Source organism: Cynoglossus semilaevis, chromosome 3 (assembly GCF_000523025.1).
Source record: "Cynoglossus semilaevis isolate Cse_v1.0 chromosome 3, Cse_v1.0, whole genome shotgun sequence".
NCBI lineage: Eukaryota > Metazoa > Chordata > Actinopteri > Pleuronectiformes > Cynoglossidae > Cynoglossus > Cynoglossus semilaevis.
This window is the reverse complement of record NC_024309.1, coordinates 9,211,416-9,238,517: the sequence shown is the minus strand read 5'-3', so window position 1 is coordinate 9,238,517 and position 27,102 is coordinate 9,211,416. Positions and strand designations below refer to the sequence as shown.

General features: G+C 41.9%; 3 protein-coding genes across 5 annotated transcripts in view; all 3 read right to left on the bottom strand.

Moving 5' to 3' along the window:
- Window positions 1-7,615, bottom strand: part of LOC103377148 (uncharacterized) — a 17,828-nt gene extending 10,213 nt beyond the window's left edge. Inside the window, 15 exon segments of the mRNA XM_008307808.3 lie at window positions 864-1,035; window positions 1,145-1,281; window positions 1,370-1,638; window positions 1,832-2,027; window positions 2,740-2,856; window positions 3,111-3,218; window positions 3,363-3,470; window positions 3,634-3,770; window positions 3,941-4,047; window positions 4,146-4,258; window positions 4,391-4,515; window positions 4,642-4,870; window positions 4,962-4,997; window positions 5,073-5,263; window positions 5,375-7,615. Of these exon segments, the coding sequence (XP_008306030.3) occupies window positions 864-1,035; window positions 1,145-1,281; window positions 1,370-1,638; window positions 1,832-2,027; window positions 2,740-2,856; window positions 3,111-3,218; window positions 3,363-3,470; window positions 3,634-3,770; window positions 3,941-4,047; window positions 4,146-4,258; window positions 4,391-4,515; window positions 4,642-4,870; window positions 4,962-4,997; window positions 5,073-5,263; window positions 5,375-5,622 (2,293 nt within the window). The 5' untranslated portion in view covers window positions 5,623-7,615.
- Window positions 7,616-7,746: 131 nt separating this feature from the next.
- Window positions 7,747-24,213, bottom strand: spata13 (spermatogenesis associated 13). 3 transcript variants are annotated; one of them, XM_008307799.3, is made up of 13 exons: window positions 23,671-24,213; window positions 16,061-17,614; window positions 13,793-14,263; window positions 12,753-12,897; window positions 12,125-12,252; window positions 11,645-11,824; window positions 11,012-11,191; window positions 10,066-10,245; window positions 9,750-9,982; window positions 9,448-9,577; window positions 8,967-9,342; window positions 8,716-8,790; window positions 7,747-8,463 (listed from the first exon to the last, which is right to left on the bottom strand). In XM_008307799.3, the coding sequence occupies exons 1-13, from the start codon at window positions 23,677-23,679 to the stop codon at window positions 8,282-8,284; spliced, it is 3,843 nt and encodes a 1,280-aa protein (XP_008306021.1). In that variant the 5' UTR covers window positions 23,680-24,213; the 3' UTR covers window positions 7,747-8,281. The 3 variants fall into 3 exon arrangements, with proteins under 3 accessions (XP_008306021.1, XP_008306022.1, XP_008306023.2); XM_008307800.3 differs by lacking the exons at window positions 16,061-17,614; window positions 23,671-24,213 and adding an exon at window positions 14,766-15,912; XM_008307801.3 differs by lacking the exons at window positions 12,125-12,252; window positions 12,753-12,897; window positions 13,793-14,263; window positions 16,061-17,614; window positions 23,671-24,213 and adding an exon at window positions 11,923-12,108.
- Window positions 24,214-24,536: 323 nt separating this feature from the next.
- On the bottom strand, window positions 24,537-26,608 carry c1qtnf9 (C1q and TNF related 9). Its single transcript, XM_008307807.2, has 3 exons — window positions 26,226-26,608; window positions 26,059-26,121; window positions 24,537-25,898 (listed from the first exon to the last, which is right to left on the bottom strand). The coding sequence occupies exons 1-3, from the start codon at window positions 26,410-26,412 to the stop codon at window positions 25,129-25,131; spliced, it is 1,020 nt and encodes a 339-aa protein (XP_008306029.1). The 5' UTR covers window positions 26,413-26,608; the 3' UTR covers window positions 24,537-25,128.
- Window positions 26,609-27,102: the final 494 nt, after the last annotated feature.

The following is a 27,102-nucleotide window of genomic DNA, read 5'->3' as shown; positions in this document are numbered from 1 at the left end:
GGAAAGAGAGACAGAGGAAACCCCCGCTGTTGCTTCCTTTGAGGAAAAACGCTCAGAAATCCGACCTGTGCGGCTCGGATGCTGCGACCATTCAGCGCCTCCAGTTTACCTGAACTGGGCGGCAGGTGTCACACAGAGCCCCAGAATGCAGTGCGGGGACAATGGGACCACTATGAAAAGAGTACAATCCCCACAACCATCTGTGCCACAGATATTGTCGGCAAACTCCACTGTGTATGCATGAGTTTGGCTCAAAGGTTTGGAACTTGGCTCCTGAGATCCTGGACGCTCCTCAGAATCAAAAAGACAGACTAGGATTAGAGACTAAGACGAGACTGGACTGTGCACAGGTCAGGAGGCAGAAATTGTATATACTGTTTCAAGTGTTCGCCCATTTGTTTTGCTTTTTTCAGAGACAACCGTCAAATTGGTCTAAATTTGTGTATTTTTTGTATTTCTTTCTTCTACTTTTTAGTTTTATAAATTTTTTTATTACTTTTACAGATACTACTTCTATAATATATACAGAAATATTTGCACTCTCAGCATTCTTTTGCACAGTTTTCCTGTATCAATTTTACTGTTATTGTTATTTTTACTGTTACCTTTTTTGATTTTTTCTACCCAGCACTGAGAACCTGCAATTACACTTGTACAATGAAAATAAAGCAAATTCCATTCTATTCCATTCTAATTAGATAAGTGTTTCTTTTTTTACAGGCACAAAACTAGTTTTAAAATATTTTTTTCTATATATTTTTTTAGTGAATGATTTCCTTACAAGAAACCCACTGCAGACAGTGTCTGAAGACGTTTTAATTATTTGGTTTAACGCAACAGAATATTCATTAATCCACTGCCACGTTCATCATGTCAGCTGATATGGCTGTAGATCCAGGAGATGAACTTGGTGACCCTGGTGTAGACTCCAGGCAGGTTTGGTCTCCCACAACCGGATCCCCAGCTAACAATGCCAATGAGGAACCAGCGACCTTTGCCTGGGGTCTGACAGGTCAGAGGACCGCCTGAGTCACCCTGGATTAAATCATGAAAAAAAAAATTTAAAATGGGTGTAGTGCAGGGAAACTATCAGCTGAAATGACCTCTGTGGGGAGTGTGGGACCAAAGTCAGGTGTGACCTCACCCTGCAGGCATCCCTCTCTCCTGAGGGGACACCAGCACACAGCATGCGGGATGTGACAGGGCCGTAACTCTTCTTACACTGGGTCTGAGTCAGAATGGAAACCTCTGCTTTCTGCAGAACTGTGGGTAGAACCTTGTCTGAAGGTGGAAAAGACATGGAACATATTTCTTAATGGCAATATTTATAAATATATTTTACCGCTTAAGTATCTCACATTCTGCTCACCCTCCTCTGATTTGTACCCCCACCCAGTCACCCAACAGTGGTGACTCTCCATGACGGTGTGTGATGTGGGAGGCAGACATATGGGCTGCACCAAGGGGCTGAGTGAAGAAGGCCAGGGCTTCTTCAGCTGCAGCAGAGCGATGTCATAGTCAAATGTGTAGGCGTTGTAATACTCGTGCACTACGATTCGCTGGATCTCCGCCACGTATTTGGCACTGCCCTGCGTCAGCATGCCGAGGTGAGCGCTCCACTGACGAGGGTCAGACAACCTGCCGAGAGGACGGAGGTCAACGAGAACAAAGGAAGGTGTTTTAATTATAGTGCGTCTAATAAAACGCCACAACAACAACACGCAGTAAAAGTCAGACTTTACATCATAACTTGTTTTGAGGTTTCTTTGAATCAATTTTGCATTCATTCGCTGGCATAAGATTAGACAGATTAGACTCTCCTCTGACTGACCTGTCCTTGCTGAAACAGTGTGCAGCTGAGATGAGCCATGTGGAGGACAGGACTGAAGCTCCACAGTACAGGCTGCCTGAATAGTGGAGGCTGACCTGCCACGGCCACTCCCCTTCCACAGAGTTCACTCCCCCCACGATGCGCTCCTGTCCACTGGATGAACCCACTTTCTTCACCGGAGAGGGACGACCACAATCTAAGGAGCAGACGGTGACAGGATGTAGCTGTTGTGTCTACTAAAGGCCCAGTTAAATTAACACACAGTACATGTTACTGTAGTGCTGAGGTCATGTCGGAGTGATAGACATATTCGTTGTTTTTTTTTGAATGAGTAAATGTACAGTATGTTCCAGTCCACGCTCCACTGGGTTAGCACCATGACTGACGTTTATTAAAAAAGGAGTGAGTGTTTGCTCCGATGCTGAGAGGGTGATGAAAGACGGGCCTGTTCTTGTCATGATGAATTATCAGTAAACGCAGTGAAACGATCGCCTTCCTGCTGCAGGTCAGCCGGTTAGGAGCTCACTGTCCACTGGTTTATACAATAACAAAAGCACAGCCACACACAGGAGGTGGACACGGTGGTGGTTCTATAAACAAGCTGAGTTTAATATCCTGGTGGATGTGTTGTGTTTACTGCCATCCTTTATTCTTAAAGTTTTGACTTCCTTAAGGTTAATTTGTCAACTCCCACTTTGTTTTGAGTTATTTAACTGAACAGCAGGTATTATTATGTTTTTGTTACTCTTCTACTCATATGTGGCAAGTAATCCATCATAAAAATCACGTTTAAAATGCATAAATATACACAACAGGATTTGTAAATTTAACGGTGGTTGTAATGGTGATGTGCACCGTTGTATTCAGGGTAAAGACTAAAATGTTTACTAGGTACATGTGGGGCTCACCACAATCTGCCTCGTCACTCTGGTCCGCGCAGTCGTGGTCACCATCACATTTGGCGTTCTTCTTCAAGATGCAGGAGCCGCTGCTGCAATGGTACCTGATTTCAGAGCAGGTTGTTTCTGTCAAAAATAAAGACAAAGTTGTAATACGTGTGAATTCTCAGATTAAACAATATATCATTACGATACGATAATGATTAATCGCAATTATTATGATCTTAATTACTCATGATTAATCTAGTTGAAACAACATTCCTAAATCAGTCGGCTAGACAGCCATTGACTGACTCACTGCCCTGCCCTGAGGCTGGTCACATATGGCCTGAAGTTGAAGCCTCCACAAACACATGCTGAGTTCTAATAAAACTCCATACCCTGTGTGCAGTTGAGCTCATCACTCCCATCAGTGCACTCTTTCTCTCCGTTGCACATAAGCAGAGGATGAGGAGGATGTTGGACTCCACACTTCATGGAAGGCCTCGCTGCCAGAATATGAACAAACATCTTCAAACATGGGCCTCGGGAACTCGGGAAAATAAATAGTTTTTATTGCGCGATGTGTGATTGTAGGAATTTCATTAATGATTAATGAAAAAAAAGGAAAACTTTTGACGGATGACACATACAGCAGAAGACCTCGTCGCTCTCATCCTGGCAGTCATCTAGACCGTCACAGCGGCGGCTCTTCTCCACACACAGACCAGTGGAGCACAGGAAGTGGTTCTCGGGACAGGCTGAGAGAAAACAACCACGTTCAGTTTGTCTCTGCTAAGTGTTTTTACTATTGTCAGAAACAAACTCATTAACCCACATTCACAGTCAGTACAATGAAACAGCTGCGGTCACTTCCTCTACAGCGTGACTCATGTTCTGTTCTGTTCTGCTGCTGCTGCTTACGTTGGCTGATGTTGTAGCTGCTGTAAGTGGCCTGAAACGGCGGAGCGGCGTTTCGAGAGCTGCAACGGAATTCCACTGCGGGACTATGGTGTGAGATACGAAACACTGTGCTGTAACCCACGTAGCTGCCGCAGAAACTGAGGGAGAAGAACAACCTTCATAACAGGATGTTGTTGTAGGATGGACATGTAGGACAAAATATAAATGTGTCCAACATAAGTTACAACTATAAACTCTGACTGATCACATCCTGGACATATATTGCATAAACCATTGCTTTTAAAGGGACCACTTTATTCATACGTACATGACTTCATTAATCTTCCACCAGCCGAGGTCACAGCCGTTCATGTCTTTTGGTTTTAGTGCATAATTCTGGAACTGCAGTGCCACTCCGAAATCCATGTGAGAAGTCTGGATTTAAATAAACACACGAGATAGAGACATCTTCAAGTAACACTTTGTATAAAAAAAAAAACAAAAAAAGAAAAGAAAAGCAGGCTGAAATTTACCGTAAATGTCCAGAGGCAGTAGCACTGAGGGGGCAACAGGCTGGGGTGGAAGGGGCTGTAGATCTGCTGACTGTCGTCAGGCTCCAACTTTGTCTCAATTTGAGACATACAAACTGAATAAAAAACAAAACCAGAGATACTAAAAAATCATTTTCCTTTAAAAGTTCCCTTTAGTCTAATATTTTCTCTTTTCTTAGTAGATGATAAAATGGTTTAGATTTAGTAAACAGGTAAATGTGCCGTACCTTCTGCAGCTATGGCCTCAAAGTGTCCTCTGAAAATCTTGTTGCCACTTGTCATCCTAAAGGACAGCAGCATGACATTGGACGTAGAGACCAGAGACAGGGACATAGACACTGCTTCACACAGCCTGCAGAGTAAAAAAATAAAAAAATAAAAAAAATTTACTTCAGTTCAATTGATTTCTCTTAGACGTCAAAGTCTTTGCTCAGCACACACACAGAAAACTGTGGTTCAGAGACAGCTGCACACTCACCTGTGGAGAATGCGCCCTCTCATGGGCAGCAGAGCATCGTACACAGTCAGGGCATCGTTCACACAGTCAGTGGGCTCAATGAGAAAACTGGTGATGGTCAGACGGATAAGAGAGCCGGGGACAGCGGTGAGCTTCAGGTGGCAGCTCAAACCTCCCCAGGATGAAAAGATGTTTAAAGGGACTTTTGCACCAGGAAGGTTGGCGTACATCTTATCTACACACTGTGACCCTGAGAGAGGAACAATGGGGGGTGGGGGGGGACACCAGTCAGAGAAACACAACACTGTTATCCATTCATAACTGAAACATTTTCTCCCTACCTGCTGAGTTTGATGAGTAATCTGAGCGCTGAACAGCTGCAGGAGGACACAACAATCAGACTCAGCCCTTTTTTTAAACACACACGGGGGAAAAAAACACAGGTGACACACCGTTGATGAGGATGGAGTCGATGTCCACCGGCAGATTCAGCAGGTAGCCCACAGAGGTTCTGTTCTTCAGGCTCGTCTGGACCGAGTCTCTGAAGATGACGCTCACACATTCCTCACACATCACTGGGCTCTTTATATGAGGAACCACAAACAGCATCCAAAAATGTACCAGCACACCGCCATCACTGTTACTGGATGGAAGAGAAAAACACACAGGGCATGGTGTGAGGGGTTATAATTAAAACAAATAATTATCATCTGTGTTTGGCCTCACGGTGTTGATGACTAACAGGCCACTGTACCTGAGGTCTGAGATGACAGTGTACTTGTGCAGTTTGCCCACTGAGGACATCTTGTACACACTGGTCACCTGGGGCAAACCAACAATTATCACTGAGGCTCCCTCAGCTTTAACATTTACCACTGTACAAATAACAGAGCTCACACTGACACATACCACATGCTGTATTTTGCTCGCCATTGACACAAACTCCACAGACTCGGTGTGCCTGTACTCTGGGATATACTCCACGTTGGCCAGACGAAACATCCCAGCGAAATATGCCACGCTGTTGCTTTCTCTGCGGACTACAGAAATCAAGACAAATGTCCATGATGTGTTGCAGTAAAATGAAGAACAAAGTATAACAAAGAAAAAATATAGTTAGGAAAACCTGCCCTTCCTGTGGGGTGGATAGTTATTGCGATTGGAGGACACAGGAACATGATATGGCTCACAATTTTGTTACCTAGTCTTAGGCACAATAACACTAAATTTGATCCATTGTATGTTAAATGGTCACGTGTGGCTCAGGAACCACAGGTTGCAGACCACTGCTCAACCTAAACCATTGATTTTGGTAAAGTTTTAAAAGACATTCTTGTTACAGTGAGACATTATTCTGTAGCGCCGCTGAACTGTGAAACATCTATTGTACTTACATATGAAGACCCATAGAAGGGACCACACAATGACCACCACCACAAAGATGACTGCTGCGGTGATGATAGCCAGATGACGGATATTTAACAGGTAGGCCAACAGCCTCTGGAGTCCCTTGGGCTTCCGTCTGCTCTTCCTGTATCTTCTGTAAAGATTCCGTAGTGTGTGGTCCACAGTGGCCACCTCCACGGACACGTCTGCGATCTGTGGCCAGGGAGCAGGGACACATTCATGCTCTAATCATAAACACAGTACCATTATTGATGCAGTAAATCAAAGTTGACCTTTGAGAAGGTCATCTCAATGTGGGCCCAAGTCTGACAAGCATGAAATTAATGATGCAAAAATAATACGAGAACAAACTGAGAACGGTGATTCCTGACATTCTAGACGCCTCGTTGACTGTAAGAGGCACTCGGATTTCACCACCGAGGCTGATAGCATCTGCCCTATCCAGGTCATTTGGTTTATATATTATAATAGGCACATGGTTGACAACTAATCCAAGTAGGCCAGACTTGAGGCCGTGTTAGGAAAGACAACGCATTCATTGGAAACGACCGGAGGCACGAATGTCCCTAAAAATTAAGCACAGGATTGAATCAAAAGAACTGCCTCAGTTGTTTGTAATGGAGCACTGGTGGTGTATGGTGGTGGATTTATCTGCAGAGAACTGCACCTGGATGAAAACATTTACTGGTTTCACAAATAAAAAAGAAAAGAAAACAGTAAGCGTATCTGAAATCTGAAGAAAAAAACCCCCAAACATTTACATTAATTTACACAATAACATTGAGTGAAACCATGTGGTGATGGACAGTACATTGTAATCTTCACAAAAATGGTGACATTTTGCTGGTAACCCATCAGGAAGGTAGAAGCTTGTCCAGGTTTTTCAGAAGATGCTCCATAATGGACCGCTTTAGCTCCTGAAGAGAAGGACTCAAAGAAACACTAACTCCATCCTATTCAACATTCTACACTCATTGAGTTACCTCATGTATATATATTATTCATACAGTGTCATCCCATACTGCGCCAGTGGCTCTTAATCTACCATGTGTATAGATGAGTATAGATTCATAGAATACACAAATATTCACAAAAAATTCAAATAAAATACAATATCAAACCATAAATGTGACTGAAAATACGTTCTATTCCAATTTTATTAAATGTGCCAAATATTAGTTTTTTGGGGTTTAATAAAATTTTTGTCAAAATTTTACTTGTAGTCACGATAGAAGAAAACAGAGTTTAGAAAACGTATAACTCACACTTGCGACATCCTGTTGAGGTGTATCATCGACTGCGCTCGCCTGCTCATTCTCCTGGTTCTCCAGCTGCTCTGTGACCATGACACATCAAGCATTCATCATCTAAATCCTGATGTTTGGCTTTTCAGCTCCATACTCTTCCTTCAGGGGAAACACTGCCGCTACTAACGTCCAGAAGCAGAAGTTGTAAATTATGGTGTAAAGCCACACAGCACACAGCGGCTGGATGCACATTGACAGGTGTGTGAAACCAGATCCTTCAGCACAGACAAGCAGTTGAGATACACTGAAGGCTATGCACCTCCTCCAGTCCAGTGGCTTATGTTTCATTGCCTTACCTCTATCGCTGACTTAGTCACAGGAACCGATCTTCAACAGCCAAGAAACAAACACCGACATGGAGTAAATTAAGTGACCAAATGCCTTCAAATCCTTAAAAGGGACAACATTATCATTTTGTTGGAACAAGGGTTTGTTTTTATTTACAGCGTGGGTTAGTTAAATTAGCCTCTGGCTGTTGGTGCACAGAGCTTACAGGCTCTCAGCAAAAAAAAAAAAAAAAGACAAGAAAAAAAAAAGGTTCCAGCCTTTTTAAAACAACCTTATTACTAAATGTGTCAGTGTAAAAGCAGAAGAAGAATCATTGTCATAATTGGGAATAAAAACATATCAGCTGGAATTATTAAGACAAAGAGAGGAAGGGTCTCGTGGTCCTTAGTGAGCAGCATTTTAAATAGACAATAAAATGAACAGAGTCACTATTTTAACACTTCGTGCTCCACACAAAAGTCAGACACTCAACTTCAATGTGCAACAAAAACAGAGAGAGAACAACATGAGGCACACAGACGAAACAGGATAGTACATTCACAGACTTAAAAGTACATGGAAACACAAAAATAAAGTGTTCTTTGAGTCTTCAGGACAGTTTTCTGTCAGTGTTCTCTGCTAACAGACACACGGACAAACGCGGACGGGAAGCCAAGGCCTCATTTCCTGAAAAAGGTGTTGCGAGCGATGCTGTGCAGCAGGTGGTAAGGCTTTCGTTTCGGGGGCTCGGCCAGCGTGAAGACTTGCTGCTGAGGGACGCTGGTTGGAATGGTGATGTGGCGCTGGTGAAGTGGGTGCAGGTTTTGTTGGTGTGGAGGGACAGAGCCCGAGTAGCTGATGGCTAAAAATGTCAACAACCCAGGTAAAAAATGTCAAAATGTGAACAGAGTAAAGTTTGTTTGTGTAGGTAGTATATGGAAGAATTTCCTAAATATTTTGTTGAATCATGCATATTTTTGTAATGTAACTTTAACATAATTACCAGAGAAAATTATTAATTTCATGGCAGTAAAGCTATTAATCAAACAATTAACAGATGACTATCAGCTAAATACATTTTATTATGACAAATTAAGTAAAATACTCTTCTTACACTTGGCCTTCCCATTTTTGGCTCTTCTGGCATTGACAATGGCTTGTTTTCTCTGCTCTTCACTGATCTCCATTCCTGCAAAAGAATCACACAAAAATACACCTTCAGGTCAAAATATGTCCAAAGACCCCGTTCTTCAGCAAACACCCCCTCCTTCAGCAATCTTTCGTACTCTGTTCACCTTTCATCTGACTTCTATTCACAGTAGCAGTTTTGTATGAAGGAGCAGGAGACGCTCCAGCTAGACTCACCCATCTCCTGGTCTTCTTTGACTCTCTGTCTCTCCTTGGCAAAAGCTTCTAACCACCTCTGCTTGTCCTGGGCCTTCCTGCAGCACAACGCACACACAAATTCCAGAGTAGAGGCATGACGCAAACGCAGAGCGTTCCTCAGGGTCAGGCCCAGGTCTGGGTCCCGCCCGTCGGGAACGTCCACCACCTCTGTCTGGTCCATGTCCAGGAGTCCTCGGTAGTGGAGCAGGTCTCTACGCAGCACATCTTTTTTACAGAAGACCAGCTGGTGGTCAAAGAGGAAGAAGCTGCGCTGCTGCATTTTTCCCTGTCTGATGATACGAGTAAGCTCTCCAGAGTGGATTAGCTCTGAGCTACGCTCCAGCACATCAGGCCCCTGTGGAGATGCACAAACGGAAATTTAAAACACACAGAGAGTCAAATGACTGTAATCCAAGACCTTTCAAACCTGAACAGGTTTGTATTTATGTGTCATGATCACCTGCCAGTGCAGAATGGCAACCTGCCAGTGAGCGATGGCATCGACACTCTCCAACCGTCTCTTCCTCTCATTTATCAGACTGGCCACATTCTTCATGGCTTCATAAGCTTCACTTACTCCAATGAAGTCACTGCATCAAACAGACACGGTCGACCACAGAGATGAACAAACAATAGAGATTAAATTAATTTTTCAACTTTAGCATTTCATATATTGTTGTCTCATAAGCCTATTAAAAATAATTTGTTTTGCTATACTTGTTATAAAACAATTTAGTCTCAATCAATTAATTAGTGCACTACCTGTGGTCTTTTGGTGTGTATTTGAGAAGTTCCCCGAGCTGCAGCGGGTATTTACAGATCTTCTGGACAGCGGTCAGCAGAAAACCAGCGATGGAAATGTCAATCATCTGCTGTAGAAGCCGACAGGCCTCAAAAAAGTGTTTATATCGGCCCGACTTCATGAGGCGATGCAGCTCAGCACAGGCGGCTGGGTGGGTGTTACAGTACTCGGAGTAAATGGAGAAACCTTCACCCTGAGGAGAAGAGCATAAACTTTCAATCCCAGCACAGGCAGCTACGTGATATACAACATCAATAAGGTCAAATGTGACATCACCTGTAGGAGAAAACAGGAGCCTATTTCACTGAGATGAGGTTGACATTTGTTGTACTTCTTCTCCAGGTCTCTGAGGAACTGCCTTTGGAATTTGTAGATGTCTTCAATGTTGCTGAAGATGGTTTTCAACTGCAGCTCGGTAAACATTTCTGGGTGTTTACGACACTGCCGAATGTAACCCTGAAAACAAACATCAGTATATATTTAGGATGAGGATTTCAGAAAAAAAAAATAAATCAACAGAAGTTTACATATTATATGTCAGAGGTTCCAAAATGTTAGCTATTTTTAGTTCCTATTCATATTGCTAACTGCTATTTCAACTGGACAAGGAAATAATATTACAAGTAACATTAGTGCCATGCCCTGAGAGTGGAAAAAAAAAAGAATTGCATTCTCTCACAATAGCTGCCTGGCCCACAAGAGGAACGACCCCACATTTTGGGAACCAGCAGTGAATAAAGTGGTGTATTTGTCTTGAAAAGACGTTTATTTAACAAGAATGTATCTGATTTCCTTCACAGATGTATTATAATAATGACTACACCCATCATCATCTCCCAATTATTTTTTAATAATCCTGAGATTTTTCTACTTCTTGGATTACCTTTGAAACTCTACATAAGTCCTGAAATATTTGCCACCAAAATAATGCAAAACAATACTATTCCATAACCTTGAATATCCTAGAATACTGCACAGAGGGTTTTAAAGAAACAGAAATGATAAAAAAATGACCTATAGATATAAGGCCAAAAATAAAATCTGTAAACTAAATTAATGATTACATGAAAAAAGCTAAATATCAAAAGTAATAATCTGTTACTGTTCTCCAGTTTACATGTCCCGCACAACAACAAATCCCATCCAATGGTTTTTGTGTAAACTTTATTGTATGTTTTTTTTCCATGTAAAAGGGAAATAGATAAGATGTTGAGGCTCATACTTCACAGATGTCTTTGAGGTGTTTGATGTAGATGCGTTCAGTGTTCATGATTTCCTGAACCACATTGGTTCTCATCTGCTCTCTGTGCTCAGCACTGTGTGTGTCCCTGGGTGTCGGATCCTCCTGATCTGCAACACTCTCAACACTCTCTGCGCTGGAGTCCTCCTGGTTCACTCGCACCTGAAAACCATCCACCAAAAATACAGTAGAGACTCATGAGTCACAGGGAAAGTCGAACACACACAAGTGAGAATACAACAAAGAGACAAAGTTAGGGGAACTGTTTTGATTGATTGATTGTTTTACAGTGACTCAAAAGTTTAACGATTTATTTAAAGTTGACACCAAATCCAACACCTCCATAAACAGCGACTCATCTGGGAACACACACACACAGCTGATCCCTATCTGCCAAATAATGAGCTCAGTGTTGTGAGGCTGATTAAGACACAGCTGTCAATCAGCTCCAGTCACCACAGAAACCACCACCAGGCCATTTGAGGCTGGAAGTCTTTCACAAACATCATTTAGTTAGTGGGTCGCTGAGGTTTGTTTGGAGCTGAGCCATTTTCTTCTTCTGCTCTGTCAGAGAGCAAACATGTGTCAGACACATAGATCAGAAAGTCCACTTACCCTGACAAAGCTGGAGGGGAACCAGGCCACCCTGTCAGACCCCTTGCCCCACCACCAGTCTGTATGCGCGGCATCCAGGACGCAGATAACGTCTCCAGCCTTAAAGGCCAGTTCCTGCTCCTCCATGGTCACATGGTCCCAGAGAGCCTCAGCATACACTGTGTGTCCTGACCTTATCCACTGAGTTACAGACACACACAGAGATTAGATAATGATGGAACAGCATTCTAGCAAAACACAGAACAAACATGCAGGAATACATTGAGACACATGGATACCAGTGAGGTCTGTTGTGCTGAACTGAAGTCAAACATCTTGCAAACAAACATAGTACTTTCACATGGCTGTGTGCAAGAAACGCATACACCAACAACCATGCTGCATCATAAATTTGATGTGCATTCCTCAGAGAAGATGTTCAGTGAAGTGTTGCAACATGACAAGTGAGTCACCCTCTTCACCCCACCCTCTTCGCCTCACCTCATTGAGCACAGAGATCTCCACCCCTGGCTGGAGGTAGGGCGTGACATCAGCGAGCTCATCAAAGCTGCCCTCCTCCTCCTCACTCACGCTGTCGTCAAATGTTGCCGAGCACTCAGACATACCATCTGTAAAATGTGTACAGGGGTTAGAGAGAGAGAGAGAGAGAGATTTAACAAACTTTAAACTACACTCTCTTTCCAAATGGTTTAAGTTCCTAAGGTGTCTATCAGTGAAGGAAGTGATGTTTGTCTGTTTTCTGATTGGCCAATAAAGGCTACAAATACATTGCCCCCTGTTGTCTGGGCATTGCCATTGACACCATCACAGTGCTATTGCTTTTTGTGGACATAGGAGAACCACATTGTGGAAAAACTAGCCAATGTGCTTGCCTTACAGCAAAAAGGTCAAGGTACAATCCCCAGTCCTTTTCGAAAAAACTAATTAATTTTTTTTTATTTTTAAATTAATCAATATAATGCTCTTTTTTAGAAAGTTCTGACTAATCCAGAGGAGCCACAGCTGTAAGAACGCCCACATTTGGCTCTTGACCAACATTTTCCTCCAACACACAAATTAAAATTCCATTACTCAAAAAAAAAAAAGTCTAATCCTGTGTCACTCTCACCACTGAGCACTCTGTGCAGCTTTCGTCGTCCCACACGATCCAGTCCGATGGGAGTGCTCTGGGAAAGTGCTGAGGGGCGAAACCTGGCAGACACTGCTCTGTAAGGGGGCACCTGGTGGGAGGGGATGGGCGGTCGGGACTGGGGCTACAGGAAGGGCAACAGGAGACATCCTGAGATTTTGAAAATGCCTAGTTTCTCACCATTACAACCAACAAATTAGACACAAACACAGCTGACAAAAAAAAATGCGAGTTGCAGAGTTTGAGTTAGTGAGTGCAGCTGTGGATATGTGGATAGCTGATTGATAGGAGGAGAAAACATTAACCTAGAATGCTGGAGGCCAAAAAAAATTATTTCTGGTAACCTCTGGGAAACATACACCAATGGAGAGGTGAGCTCCACCTGAGGGGAAACTGTAAACAAGTGTTCTGTGTACGATGTAACAAATAACCCTATATAAGTACAGTTGGTACTAAAGTCACACTACAGGATACAGAAAATATGTAGAAGGTTTTAGAAGAAAAAATAAATATAATTTTTATAGATGTCTGTCTCTTGTTTGCAGACACAGGAAGATTATGAAAAATGTTTCTGAACATTTTTTCCCCAGAAAAGTTAATAATTACACTAAATTCATGTGGTGAGGGCTAGAAAGAGGGGCAGGATCAGCTCAAAGCCAAGTATTTTTTTGCAACTTCAAAATGGAACAGAACTTTAACCGCAGACCACTTGTTGCCCTAACAATAACAAACTGCCATTACTTAGTTATTCAAATGTGAATTGAACAGCTCAGTTCATTCTATACTTTGATTTAACTGCTGCCTCAGACATGCTGGTCATGTGTTGCCTGTCCTATGTTCAATGTGTCACCACTAGTCATAAGCTAAATGTATTACTGTCCTGCAACACAGGAAAACACTACCTTAAAGACCTAATTAGCTGACAAGAAAGAAACCTACTATTGTCCGTGTCTAATTGGTGGCCGGTGTAAACCTTGTCATGTCACATTTTCATTAGGTACAGTGTTAAAGCAGCTCACAGAGGGGAGGCGATCATCCTTCTCCTCAGCATCAGCGGGAAACACATCTGTCGCTCCGATCACCGAGACTGGACGGAGCCTCCTGCACTGGATCTCCCCACTTGCACCACAGTTCTCAGGGTTCTCTCCATTCCCACAAGTGTCTTTATCACTGCAGTCGGTGTGCATTGATGTGCTGTCTGTTCTTTGCTCAGCACTCAGCTCCACTGCCTCCTCAGGAATGCAGTTCCTTCTGGAAATAAGTTGCCCGTAGTCAGAAATGGGTCGAGGTTTCGGTCGCCCACTCCTTCTCCTGGGTTTAACAGAGGATATTTCTGCGGACGTCGGGGTCCCATCTGTGGAAGATGACGTGAGTGATGTGGGCGACTCCAGGAGGTTTGTCGGTGAAACAGGAGGTGTGCTGTTGCTGGTTGTAGAGTAGAGTTCATCTGTTTGGAGGAGTGCTTCTCGCACTTGTTGCTCTGATGTTTCCTAGCCATAAAAACAAACACAACATCTTAGAACGGCTGATAAAATGTAAAGTTTGTGTAAAATGCATAAAACATATGAACATACGATATGAAAAAAAAACCAAAACAAATATGAAAAATTAATAAAAAAAAAAAAAACAAAACATGGAAATAACATCTGGTAACAAGGGCAGAAAAAAAGATGCTGCCAGTCATAAATAGAAACAAGTGTCACGGTTGGCATTCAGCACAGAACCACAGGAATTAGTGTGAAACTCTTCCAAATCACTTTTGCTGGATTCTCTTGAGGAAAATGATTAGTGGTTCAAAGTTCACACAATGATTCACTCAGTGCACTGAAAATAAATCAAGCCCTTTTTGTTTATCAGGCACAAACTGTGACAGTGTACTCAAAAATCAGAAAAATACACAAAATTCTCAACTTAGTGGTTAAACATTGATCAACAATCACTGAAAAAAATTGACTAAAAGTCCATTAATCGGCCAGTCATGTCAAACCTCACCTCTTGGTTGTCTCGATCTGAGTCTGGTCTTGAGCATATACACTGGAAAGGCACACAGTGGACCAGCACCATCGTGAAACCCAACCAAACAGACCCGTCTCTGTCCCCAAGGCCAGGTCCCTGAGGTCAATAAGAACCACTAGCTCTCTCAACTTCACTGATCTGATTTTTTTTTTCAAATTATCTCCACAAACAAACACTTTGCCTGAAGCCAAACCAGATTTCTCTGTAACAGTTTGCTTGTAATCCTGGATGCCGGCTGGTGCTGCAGCTCCTTGTCCTAGGCCCCGTGTCCATGGTGGTGGACTTTGTCCCATGGTGCTGCAACCAGAAGTACTGATGCAGGCGATGAACTCAGTCAGAGCCACCAACCCTATCACAGCACCAGGACCGATTTGCGCAATGCCCACTAATCATAAACAAAGCCTAATGATTAACTCTGTCTGTTCCTTGAGCGTGCCTGTTCGCACAGAACAGCTGGCCTCAGCATGTGATGACGATCTAGACGACTTTTATGTAACACAAAAACATTTGAGTGGAAAGAAAATACTCTTTTTTAACACAATTTTAAAGCAAGTTGAATAACGACTGTGGTCAATTCTTACTGTAATTAAACAACTTCAAAATGCTCTCCTTTAGAGAAGGGTCAACGTCATCTCAAAGACTGGCATCTATTAATGATTACGCCTTCTTCGTGATAAGGAGGAGAGTAAATCTTCCCTCTGTCTTTCATCCTTCCTTCCTCATTTAAAGACCAAAGAACCCTCGTCTTCCTAATGATTTTTAATCATGTTGGTCTATTTGCATTGATAAAGGCTGCTTATGTCAAAATGTAGGTAAAAATCTTTAGTCTTTGTTTTTTCTTATGGGTCCTCATTAATAATTCTCCTAATTTACATCACCATCCTCAAACAAGTCTGTATCAGTGCAACTGGGATAGATTTCCTTTGCAGATTTCTGAATATGAAAAAAAAACATTGTTATATTTGTTCCGTAACCTTGTGAATTTCCGTATCTTTCAAATAAAAATCAGTTCTTATCCTCCATTTACATCCAACTACTTAGTTTTTTGACCATCAAAACAGATGATCCCAAATGTCTTCAGCAAACTATGGTCTCTAAAAAACCATTATTATACTTAAAAAGATAGATATAAGTGTCTGAACATGTGAAATTATGCTCCTATGCATAATTTGAGATGTATCGAGGGCCAAAGTGCAACAGATCCCAGTATACATCTCGGCCCATGTTCAAAAATGTAATGCACCGATTTTTTTTTTAATATATACTCTTACCTTGTATAAAATGGACTTGGCTTCAGTTTGCTCCTCTTGTAAATGTTCTTTTTGGCTGTGTGCAGAAGAATCACCATCTGTCAACTGTTTGCAGCCACTTGTTGTGGCTACAGCCAGTGTATCATAGTGATCCGAGGCAACGGCAGAAGGCTCTGTTCTCCCTGGGGGATCTGCAAAAACCGGGCTAATCAGGACCTGGTGCTCCTGAGAGTTTGTGTAATTATCAGACTGATGGTGATGAACCAGCAGCATCCGATCCACAGACATGACACGGGCTCTGACAGGCGAAGGCCGGCGGTGCCTTTCTGTGGTTTGCAGGCAAGGCACACGACGGGAGTAGTCATCATGTAAACGACATAAGGGCGACATGGATGTGGGGCTGGGGGAGGGACATCCCCTGCGTCGGACAGTTAGGTCGGTCATGCTGCCTACAAGCTTCAGCATTGGGCCCTTGGTTTTTGCAGGGCTTTTTCTGCAGTTAAAACTTCGAAGGTCGACTGAGGAAGCGCTGGCTGTTCTCTGGATATTTGGTGTACCGTTTGATGGTGTAGTACCGTGGGTTTCCTCCTCCGGTGAAGGAGAATCTGGAGACGTTGCTTTGCGTTTGAAAGGTGTCTTAAATATATGAAGGTTTTCGGCACTTTTGCTCATTCTGTTCATCACCTTAACATCTTGGTGATGGTTCGTGTTTTTTGTTTGTACATTGTACTTCGATGACAGATCTGGTTTCTGAAAATCTGCAGCTTCCTTTGAGCAGCTTCCAGAACTTCTCCTTTTTCCAGTATCACACAAAGAAATGCGTCCTGCGCCATAGGCTCTCTTGATGCTCCGTGAGACTCTAGAGTTCCGCGTTAGAGAAGATCCGTCATTTTCATCCTCATCGTAGTCGTCAATATCTGACCCGTACTGGCTCACCATGGATAACGTCTGCTCAGTATAATTTCCATTAGACACATGGCCTTGTTCTGATTTTTTGAAATGACTCGTTCCATTCTCTAGACCAGCGTCTGTGTTTTCCATAACTGCACCATTAGCCATTTCCTGGTGGGATGAAATCTCTTGATTTTCGAGATGGTTTGCTGCTCCCTTACTCTGAATTCCCTGGAGCACTGATGAGCGAAGCTTTTTGAAGGAGTCCATAACACCCAGTCCAGCAAGTCCTGACCAGGACTGGGAGCCACTGTTGCTATCGTTGCTTAGAACTGAGGTGGGACTTTCAGCAGTAGGACTGTGAGCAGGAATAGAACCCTTTCTGGGGTTGGAGAAAAGCCTCATTATTCTCGAAGAATAAGGCTTTCCTTCAGGGTGACCTATAACTGGGTGGGGCCAAGCAGCAGAGTTGATGCCATTCAGTTTGTTTTCATCAGGAACAGGTACCGATGTTATGGGCTCTACCTGTGTTTCACATCCAGATAGCAAATAGGGGACGGCACTACTGTCACTTTGATATGGATACAAATCACTGAGGGGTCGCCTTCGGATCAACGGGGCAGCTGTGTGCAGGCATGGCAGAGGGTCTTCGCTTGTTGACAAGCCTCTGTCACTTTGTTCTGCCTGTAAAAAAAAACAGAATGATTTTTTCAGTATATATATTTATATATAAGTAAGCAAGAGGACAATATATATTTATATCTTGTATTCGTACTCAATACATGTATTGATGCTTAGTAGTTAAGAGAAAAAATAAATCGAAAAAAATCTCTCTGCACAGGGTAGTGAGACGTTTTTAATTTTTCACGACAGGCATTTTGTCCTTGGTGCCTAAAAGCACTGAGGCCCAGTTTGGGGTGGTCTTGTGTGTGTGTGTGTGTGTGTGTGATTCTGAGAAGTGGTTGATTCAGCTGAAACTTTGAAGCTTGCCCCTTTGAGTGTGACTAAGCATTGAACTTTGCTAATCCACTGTGATTAATTCAATAAATTGTCCAGCTTTCTAAAGAGTGCTCCACAAAGAAGTGATATGAGGTGAGGAGAGCTGTGATCACTGGTTTAGTCAAACCGTTTGACCCTTTTCGTTGGTTACACAGTGTTCTGACTTCCTGTCTGGAAACTGTAGATGTGCTACTGTTTGGTTGTTTTCAGTTTCTCAGTAGATTGACTGGTTAATCATAGCAGGGAAAAAGTCCAACAGTCCTTATGTTGGTAAAGAGTAAAATTTGAGTTTTGAAATATATATATATATATATTCATTCTTTTTTTATTTGACAGTGAACTACTGGCTTAAATGAAAGTGTATTTTTAAAAATTGTTAATGCAAATAATTTAGATTTACTGCACTAAAAAATGTTTTTCAGAGACTAAAACATCTGTGAATGATTTTCTTTCCTTCTGTCAGAAGGGCTTCATTTATCTATCATACATAAAAACAAACTCTTCTTTGCCTCTTCTGCAAAGAGGGTGATTTACTAAAATTATGTTGCACAGCCAAAAAAACCCAAAACAAAACAATCTGGTGATGGTCAGTGGAAAAACTGAAAACGTAACAATGTAAAGTAAAAAACTACAGAACTAATAAAACAGTCTTTAGTTGGTTAGTTGGTTTTACTATGACTTCAATTGAAGAAGACGACAAATGTGTTGAATTTGTAGAACTGATTTTTGTAATGTTTCGGCACACTTTGTTCCTGAGACATTTTTGGATTTGAAGGCAGCATCATATGGTGCGTGCACATGCCGAGAATTGGAACGCTCCCACACGTCCTATCCTTATGCATGTTCAGCAGCAGATGGGCTTCCTCTGTGGAATCAGCTGTCACTTCAACCCGCTCGCTCCATCACACTGAACTCTTATGTAAACACAGAGCCACTGCTGCCAAGCACCGCTGCTGACAGACAGTAAACACCCGACTTAAACAATGTGCTGCTTTCAAGGCACTGCTGAATTGTCTTCTTGTACTTTCTTCCCTCAGTCACAGAGGAATTACACTGAGTTGCAACCATACACAGGCAAAATATCTTCAACACCATCTGTTTTCAAAGCAGAAAGATGGCAGATAAGCTTAACATTTCTAAAGCTCAGGATGTTTATTTGTTTCTAAATGCCTTCTAATCAGCATTTCTATCAGCGATGCCATCTTTCTAAACACCTTTACATGTTTTCCCCCTCATACTCGCGCCAACTGTCACAGGCATCTACTTCTACTTGGCAATGCAATGATGGAATTAGGTGACATTCATGGAAAATGAATTATTCTGAATAACAGCCTGTTGCGTGTACACACAAGTCATAATCAGAACAGTTGAATTCTGTGTTTAGGTAAAACATTCATTTTGAACATCTAATTGTCATGACAATTTTCGGATTAAGGTAATTTGGCAAATGTAAACGTAGCCATTGTGCATGTTTTTTTCTGAAATTTTCGGAAAGCACCTCATAATAACCAGTTTCACTAAACCAAGTCTGCACCGCTGTGTCCTTAATCACAAAAAGCAGCGTCTCCAGTAAGACGCAACTTGAACTGAACTGAACAGCTATTCCATTCTTCAGCACATTTTTTACTTAATTAAAGGAAAACATGACGCAAGCAAAAATAAAGTCTGCGTTTAAAGGTACTGGGTCAACAACTAAGCATGCTAAATACAACCGGGCAAATATTACTCACGTTTACTTTAATGTACATCAACAAGCAGTCGGCAGAATACTTTTAGTCTCTCTCAGTACAGCAATCCTGACTGCTGTTCCCCAGCTTGTGGATGGGAGCGGCACACAGGGGGCCCAGGTCCAGAGTTAATTAAGAGCTCAGGGAGGAGTCACCCTCTACAACCCCCCCAACACACCTCACCTCCCCCTCCACACACACATTGCAGCCAGCTAGAGCCAGCCTGAGATTAGACTCTGAGCAATGAGGATGAACATTTACCAAAATTCATAAACATGCATACAAGAGCTAAAAGCAAGCTAAAAAAAACACTGTGGCGAATACTGACAGGATCCTCCAAAATAGTATACACATGGTTTCCCCCGCCTACTGCATGTGTGTGCATGTTTCGATCTGAGCAGGGAGTAAGGTTTTAAGGCACAGACTCCCTTCCTGTTTGGTTAGAAAACACTGGCCGTTACATAAGGACTCATAAATGCAAGGAGATAACCTCCTGACTATAGTTTACCTCTCCAGAGGTATTTTCTACCTGAGGCTAGGATAAAGGTCATTAGGCCAAAATGAACATAGTATTTACTTTAAGACCACCAGACTTGCAACATCCAGAAAAAAACAAAACAAGACTTCAGGTCATGTCTGCTGTCCTGTTGAAACCTGAATCAGTCTTATATTTGAAGACCACCAGATAGGGGGAATCAGGAAAAGGCACAAAACAAGTGGTGAATGTGAATGTATGGCACAAAACGTAATATTCAAATTTCTAATCTCTAAAAAATCTCCTTAACATCAATGCTTGTCAGCTGGCTTTACAGCCCCTTTTCCAGGCAAAGATTAAAAGTGTCGGCGAGGAACAAAACTTCTGAGTGAGGGGACTGGTGTGTAGGAGTTGGAGGGAGTGTGTGTGTGTTTGAGTGAGTGAACGTATGCCCTGTTCTTCTTCCTTGGCAGTATTAATCTGATTAGCAGAGCTCTACCAGTCTGTGTGCAGGACTGGTTTCATCTACACAAGATAGCCTAATCAGGGAGACAACCGGGCTATTCAGTACTGAATGTGGGTGACACCAAAGACTTGCAAAAAGCCCACCAGGACTTGACTGTGGAGGGGGGGGGGGGCAACTCTGCCTCAGTGTGTTTTATTGTATCAGAGTAAGAAATAAACATTGCCATCACATTAACATATGTGTTGTCGAATGAATTATATTTGTAATTATTTTAAGACATACCATCCTCTACGTGACTATTTATAGCGCAAGTCTGCACAGAAATACCTTTTACTATCAGGTGAGCAAACAGGCTGTTCCAGGTTAAAATCTCACATTTGTTCATGACCTCATTTCTCCTTTTTCAATCACAAGGGCTGAAGAAGAACGTGAGACATCACACCTCCTCCTATTAAGCGTGGGAAGTGTGGGCCTACGCCAGACCAGGGAGTGTCTCCACTCTCAACACAGGCAGCCACTCACTCACCTGATCTCAGATCTGTCAGAGTCAGACGAGGAGAAATGGAACACCACATTGAACAAGGCTCAGCACAACAATAGGGTCTCTCTGTCAACGGTCAACTGGGCAACCTGACTGCACTACAACAATAATCCAAAGGGCTGCTTCGTTGATTCACACAAAGCTGATGAAGGGTTCATGTCAACAGACATGACGGAAGAATCTGTGACAGGCACCAACAGTCTCCTGTTGAAACATGAGCCTGCAAGGAGCTTATTCTCCTGCTTCAGATTTGTTAAGAACATAATAACTAGGGGAAAAAAACTCTCAGTCAAACACACTGGTTTTTAAAAAAGGATTTGAGATTAATTCTGCTTTTGAATTTATGTGTGATCGCTAATAAAATCTCCGTCTAGATAATTCTTTACTGTGATTGTACAGCGTTTGAAACATGGTGCAATTTCCATTGCCCAGAGTCAACTAGCAAAAAGTTAGATATTTAGGTAAAAGTAGTCATTGAGGTAAAAATGTACACATTTGGTAGAATGGAAAAATTAAGGTACATTTACTACTACTTTACTAGCACGCTGTAGTGCAATTTGTGTTTCTAATTTTTTTCTTGTGCAAAAAAAAAAGGAATGCAAGTAAAACACAATACATTCACAGAGTAAAAGAACAAAGGCGTAGGTGTTATTTTTGTGCATGAGAGATAACCAGCTCCATCTATAAAGACCTCAGAACAGATGTCTCTCTGTGGGTTGCCCCTCTCTCTCTGTGTGTGCGTGTTAGATTCTTTTGGTTGCCAAAAGGCAATCAAAACCAGGTCTTACTATGGACTGCTATCTGATTTGAATTATACTTAGGTCAAGGTTAGGGAGAGTCCTTAACTGGTTACAGTTAGATTCTATATCGATATTCTACAGCACTGTATAGATTTTTATATTAGCAATTACCATGCTAATTTTCATGGCGTTGGTTCAATTTATTTTGTTTATTATTGTTTATTTAACTCGTAACTCGATGTTAAGCATCGTGTGTTTACTATGCTAACAGTTTCTTTCTGCAATTAAGTTGTATTTGTTCTGTACTGTGAACTACTCCAGTATTCTTGTTTTTACACTTTGTGCTTTATACTTTATTTTTATTTCTTGTCTTGACGCAGCCTGAAACAAAGTGCCAGTTGATAAAGAGAATTTCTTGTCTTGACGCAGCCTGAAACAGTGAAGAGAAGTAGTGACTCGTGGATACTGTTGTACAGTCGTTAATCCTGTTGTAAAAGAGCTTAGAGTTAATAACACTATAAATGACAAGAGATGGACTGTGTAAGAGTTACTCATCAATTAAGACCTGGTATAAAAGTCTTTCGAAAGAGGAAGAGAAAGATAAAATGACTGGGAGGTTGAACATGGTGGTTTTCACAGCAGCAACGTTCGTATTTCGTGCAGAAAGATTGAAACGGCACGTAAAACAAGGAGCCCTGAAAGGGGGGGGGATTATACCGAGAGGTTTTCTAAGCTCATAAAGAACTCAGGGCCAAACTTCTTATTTATTTCTGCATTAATTAACTTTCTTTGGCCATAAAGCTCTTTGTAGCTGCAGCCCCTCAGCCCCTCCTTCAACAACTCCCTGCACAGCCTGGCATCTCCCACGTCACTATAACAACCAGGGCTGAAACACACTACAATAACCCCCTCTGGTCCCATTCTGAGCTACAACACAGGAGGGAATATCACTGTGAATGTAATGTAATCAAATTAAATGTATTTGAGGACAAAGGTAATAGCTTATGTGTCTTAAGGACAGCATTTATTTCCAGAATTATTTCTCCTGTGCTTTCACAGAGTAAGGAATTAATAATAAGTATCTGAACATAGCAATTATACTAAGAAGCTACAATTATTTGGCTTAACATGTGAAGAGACAATAAATTCAAAAACCCAATGAAACCGAAACATTAAAAAGACACCAGTCAACGTACTGAGAAGAAATGGAAGGCATTAAAATAAAGATTTTTAGACAGAATGTGAATATTATGCATATTAGAAAACATGTTTGGTTCTATTTAGTTCAGAAGTTTTGGAGAAGAATATAAACCAAAACATATTGTCACCGAGATAAAACACAAACAATAAAACAAAGACGTTTTGTGAAGGGAACCTCAGACTACCATCATCAAAACTCTTTTTCATTAAATTATCTTCAGGCATAAATCGACATAACACGTACTCAAAACTGGTGAAGAATTATTTCTATAGGGCTAAAGCAAATCTCAATCATAGCTTACAAAAATCCCTGACTTAAGGCCTATACAAAGTTTCGTGGAAATGAAGGACCAGGAGAAAAGTAAACCAGAAGAAGAAGAGACGAATGACATGGGAAGGCCACAGACCAACTTTTCGAAAAAAAAAATCAAGAATAATTATTTTATAGTAATACTTTTGATAGTGTTATTTTTTAGTTTCGTGTATATAGATACAGGGAAACTCAATGATAGAGTGAATAGTGTAAAAGCAACACCAAAATAAATACATTTAAGCGTTTTCATTCAAAAAAGGCCAGAAAAGTGAAACTTACCTGACTCATAGTCGCTGATGTTGTCCTCCTGACCTGGTAATTCCTGTCACATCAACACAGCAGCGGTTGCTGTTGTTCAGTCACAGTGAATTCGTCTGTCTTTTTTATCCATCCACTCGCAGCCAGGCATTTTCTGTCCTCTTCTTTTCGCCAATACATGTCGCAAACAGGGGGGGGGGGGGGCAGACACACGGCTAACCCCTCACCAGTCCCCCCAGCTCCATATCACAGAGAGACTAATGGCTGTCTGTTGTTTTAGTTAGCCGCTTAAGCTAACTCACTTGAGAAAGTTCTTTCCTAATTGCGCAAGCTCCGCCGTGTTTAATTTTTCCTCACCGCGACCGGCACAACCTGTTGTTAGTCAAACAAGAGCGGAGGAGTAACATTAAACATGGCTGAATCAACCGGACTTTCGTCATAAAAGCAAAATAGTCGTATCGTTGCATCTAGTAACAGCTAAAAAGAAGCAGACGTCCTTCTTGGTGCAAACAGAAGCCAAGCATCATTAATGCACTTGTTGCAGCGTTTCAGGTGGGCGGGGTTTAAGGAGGTTACGACGGAAGACACTGGCTGACCGTAGCGTGACCATCTACCTGACAGCCAATCATTATTCAGGAAGTAAGTCCCTCGCCACAGACCGACGCCCACCGCGGATAGTTCTTCATTGAAGGAAAAAAAGCAGCGAAGAAGATGAGACAATACAAGCTCCCCACTTCCTGTAGCTTCTGAAAACAAAAACAAAAAAGACAGACTGGGCTTTCCAGTTGTTGTTAAATGTCTTCCTCGTGTCATACCGTTGTGTCATACCTGAATGTCTTGGATATTTTGTGTGCATGCCCTTCCCAACATACCACAGGAAGCCAGAGTACCTGAGAATTAATCTTTATTGTTCGTGAGACAAAAGGACAATAACATAATGAAGCAAACAATTGCACAACATGGTTTATAACGAGGTCTTATATGTATATGTATACTTTTACCTTTGTCTCTATCTACTACTGACGCCACACCATTGTCTGTGTTTTAAAAGTGTTGTTCAAGTAGTTTTGACTTTAACGAGCGTTGCTGTTGTTTTTGCTACTTTTTTATCTATTTTTGCCTTTCCTCTTATGTTTTAAATTATATTTTTATTATTTATTTTGTGAATTGATGGGTTTTTAAAAATCTTTTTTCTTCTAAAGTATCTTTTTTGGGCTACTACACAGCTAAATTTTAGCTCTTAATTTTATATAAATCTCAATTCTCCAGCTGAAGTATAGCATTATTCCAACCTAACCAATGAGTATAAAATATACCTTGCCTATAACCTGAACCAACGCATCTATACATTAGTTGCATAGTGCTAGTCATGAGAAAGTAAGTTTTGGTTTTAAAACAATCCTTAAGAATAGCATAAGCAAAAGTGCACACACATACACACACTTTGCATATAAAAGTGTATGGTATTTGTGATGATTATCAATCTGCAAAAATTAAAAAACCAGAGAAGGTTGTGTCATCATCTTCATCCGCAAAGAGCCCATTGAAGAGCTCTCCTCCAGCCACCTGCAGCCACACCTTATCTCCCATCTCCAGGTGCAGCACGGTGCCCCCTGCTGCCTGGTCTTCACTGCTCTGGTAGTTGTCCATGGTGTGGATGATCTTTGCTCCGTTCTTCATCAGGACCACCTTTACATTCCTGGAGTAGACGGTGATGTGGTAGGTGAAGTAGTAAGTGCCAGCCACAGAGCATGTGAATCTTCCTGTTTGTGGGTCGTAGTGATTCTGCTGGTTGTAGATGATCCTGTCAAACCGGATTGGAGCATTGGCTGCTGGGAGTTTGGTTTGTGCTGTGAGTCCCACGGAGAAAGCGCTATTAGAGGTAACCGCTGCATCTCCCTTCTCGCCCTTATCACCCTTTTCTCCTCGATTCCCTCTCTCCCCACGATAACCAATGCTGCCCTTGTGACCTGGGACTCCTATGTCCCCCTTAGGCCCTGGCCTGCCAGGGGATCCCAGTGGTCCTTGAATGCCTCTGTCCCCTTGAAGACCAGTTTCACCTTTTTGACCCTGCGGTCCAGTGGGCCCGAAGTCACCTTTTATTCCTTGTGGTCCAGGCAATCCAAGCTCTCCCTTATTGCCTTTTAAACCCATTGGTCCTTGGACGCCTTGGGGTCCCAATTTCCCAGGAGGGCCCCGTTCTCCATTTTCACCCCTTTTTCCCTTGAGCCCGGCTGGACCAACAGTTCCTTTAAATGACAGCTGTTATAAACTTCCGTAAGTGATTATCATTATAAAGATGTATATTGTATAGAGCATTTACTGCTTAACAGACATCTCAAAAAGCTACGTCAAAGATGACAAAGAAAACTTGACAAAGGAATTCCAATGACTTGTTAAGGTACATACCCAGGTCCCCTTTGTCTCCCTTTTGGCCATGAGCTCCTGATGGACCAGAAGCACCAGCCTCACCTATTCATGCATGATTGATAAATAACAATGCTGTTACAGACGTAAAGTTGATGATGACAATGTGGAGAAATGTAGTCACAACTAGTGGAAAAAAAGTTTCTTACCTGTATCCCCTTTTTCACCTCTGAGTCCATCGCGCCCATCTCTGCCAGGGGAGCCATTGTGTCCAGGATCCCCTGGTATTCCAGGGTATCCACAAACACAGCCTTTCCGTTGGTCTTCCTGCTGTGCAGCACACCAGATCACCAATAGAAGGAGCAATAGAGCAACTCTGAACATAATTTGCATCATCGTGTTCTGTACTCTAAAAAAAATTAGTTTCCCTGATGCAAAAAAAGTTAAAATAAACAAATGTCAAACACACAATTATGGTCCAAATTAAATGTACAACTGCAAAAATAAACCCTTAAAATCTTTTTAAAAAATGGTCAAGTCGATGAGCACTAGATTAAATGCAGCCAACCTAAGAACATAAAAAGATGAACAAAGAACTTTGGACAAGACTGACGTGGGCGCTCCCACGGCTCTCTCATTGGTCTGTGTTTTTGGCTTACATATTGAGTCAGTCAGTTGTACATCACATGTGTCTCTGCAGACACCACACCAGTTGGGATGAGGCTAATAATAAGCTGACACACTGTGTTTGTGAGGGCCACACATGCCAAAGGTTGCATAGTTTTACATTTCTCTGCTGCAAAGAAGACCTTGGGAGAATGATTAGAACATGTTGTCACTACACATGTTTTATTTTGAAACTGACCTACTGTTTCTCCTGACCACTCAAAATGCAGTTGGACACTTTTTATCAAGAATATATGTTTTCAATTTTTTTGGCTAATTTTTAGCTGTTGGAAGCTATTATTAAATTATTTCTTGGCTTTTTGATATTGATTTAATGGAAAATTTAAGCTAGTCGGGGCTTGTTCGTGTATCTGTTCTCTTTTGGTTGTACTTAGATATTGTTACCAATGTGAAGTGTGG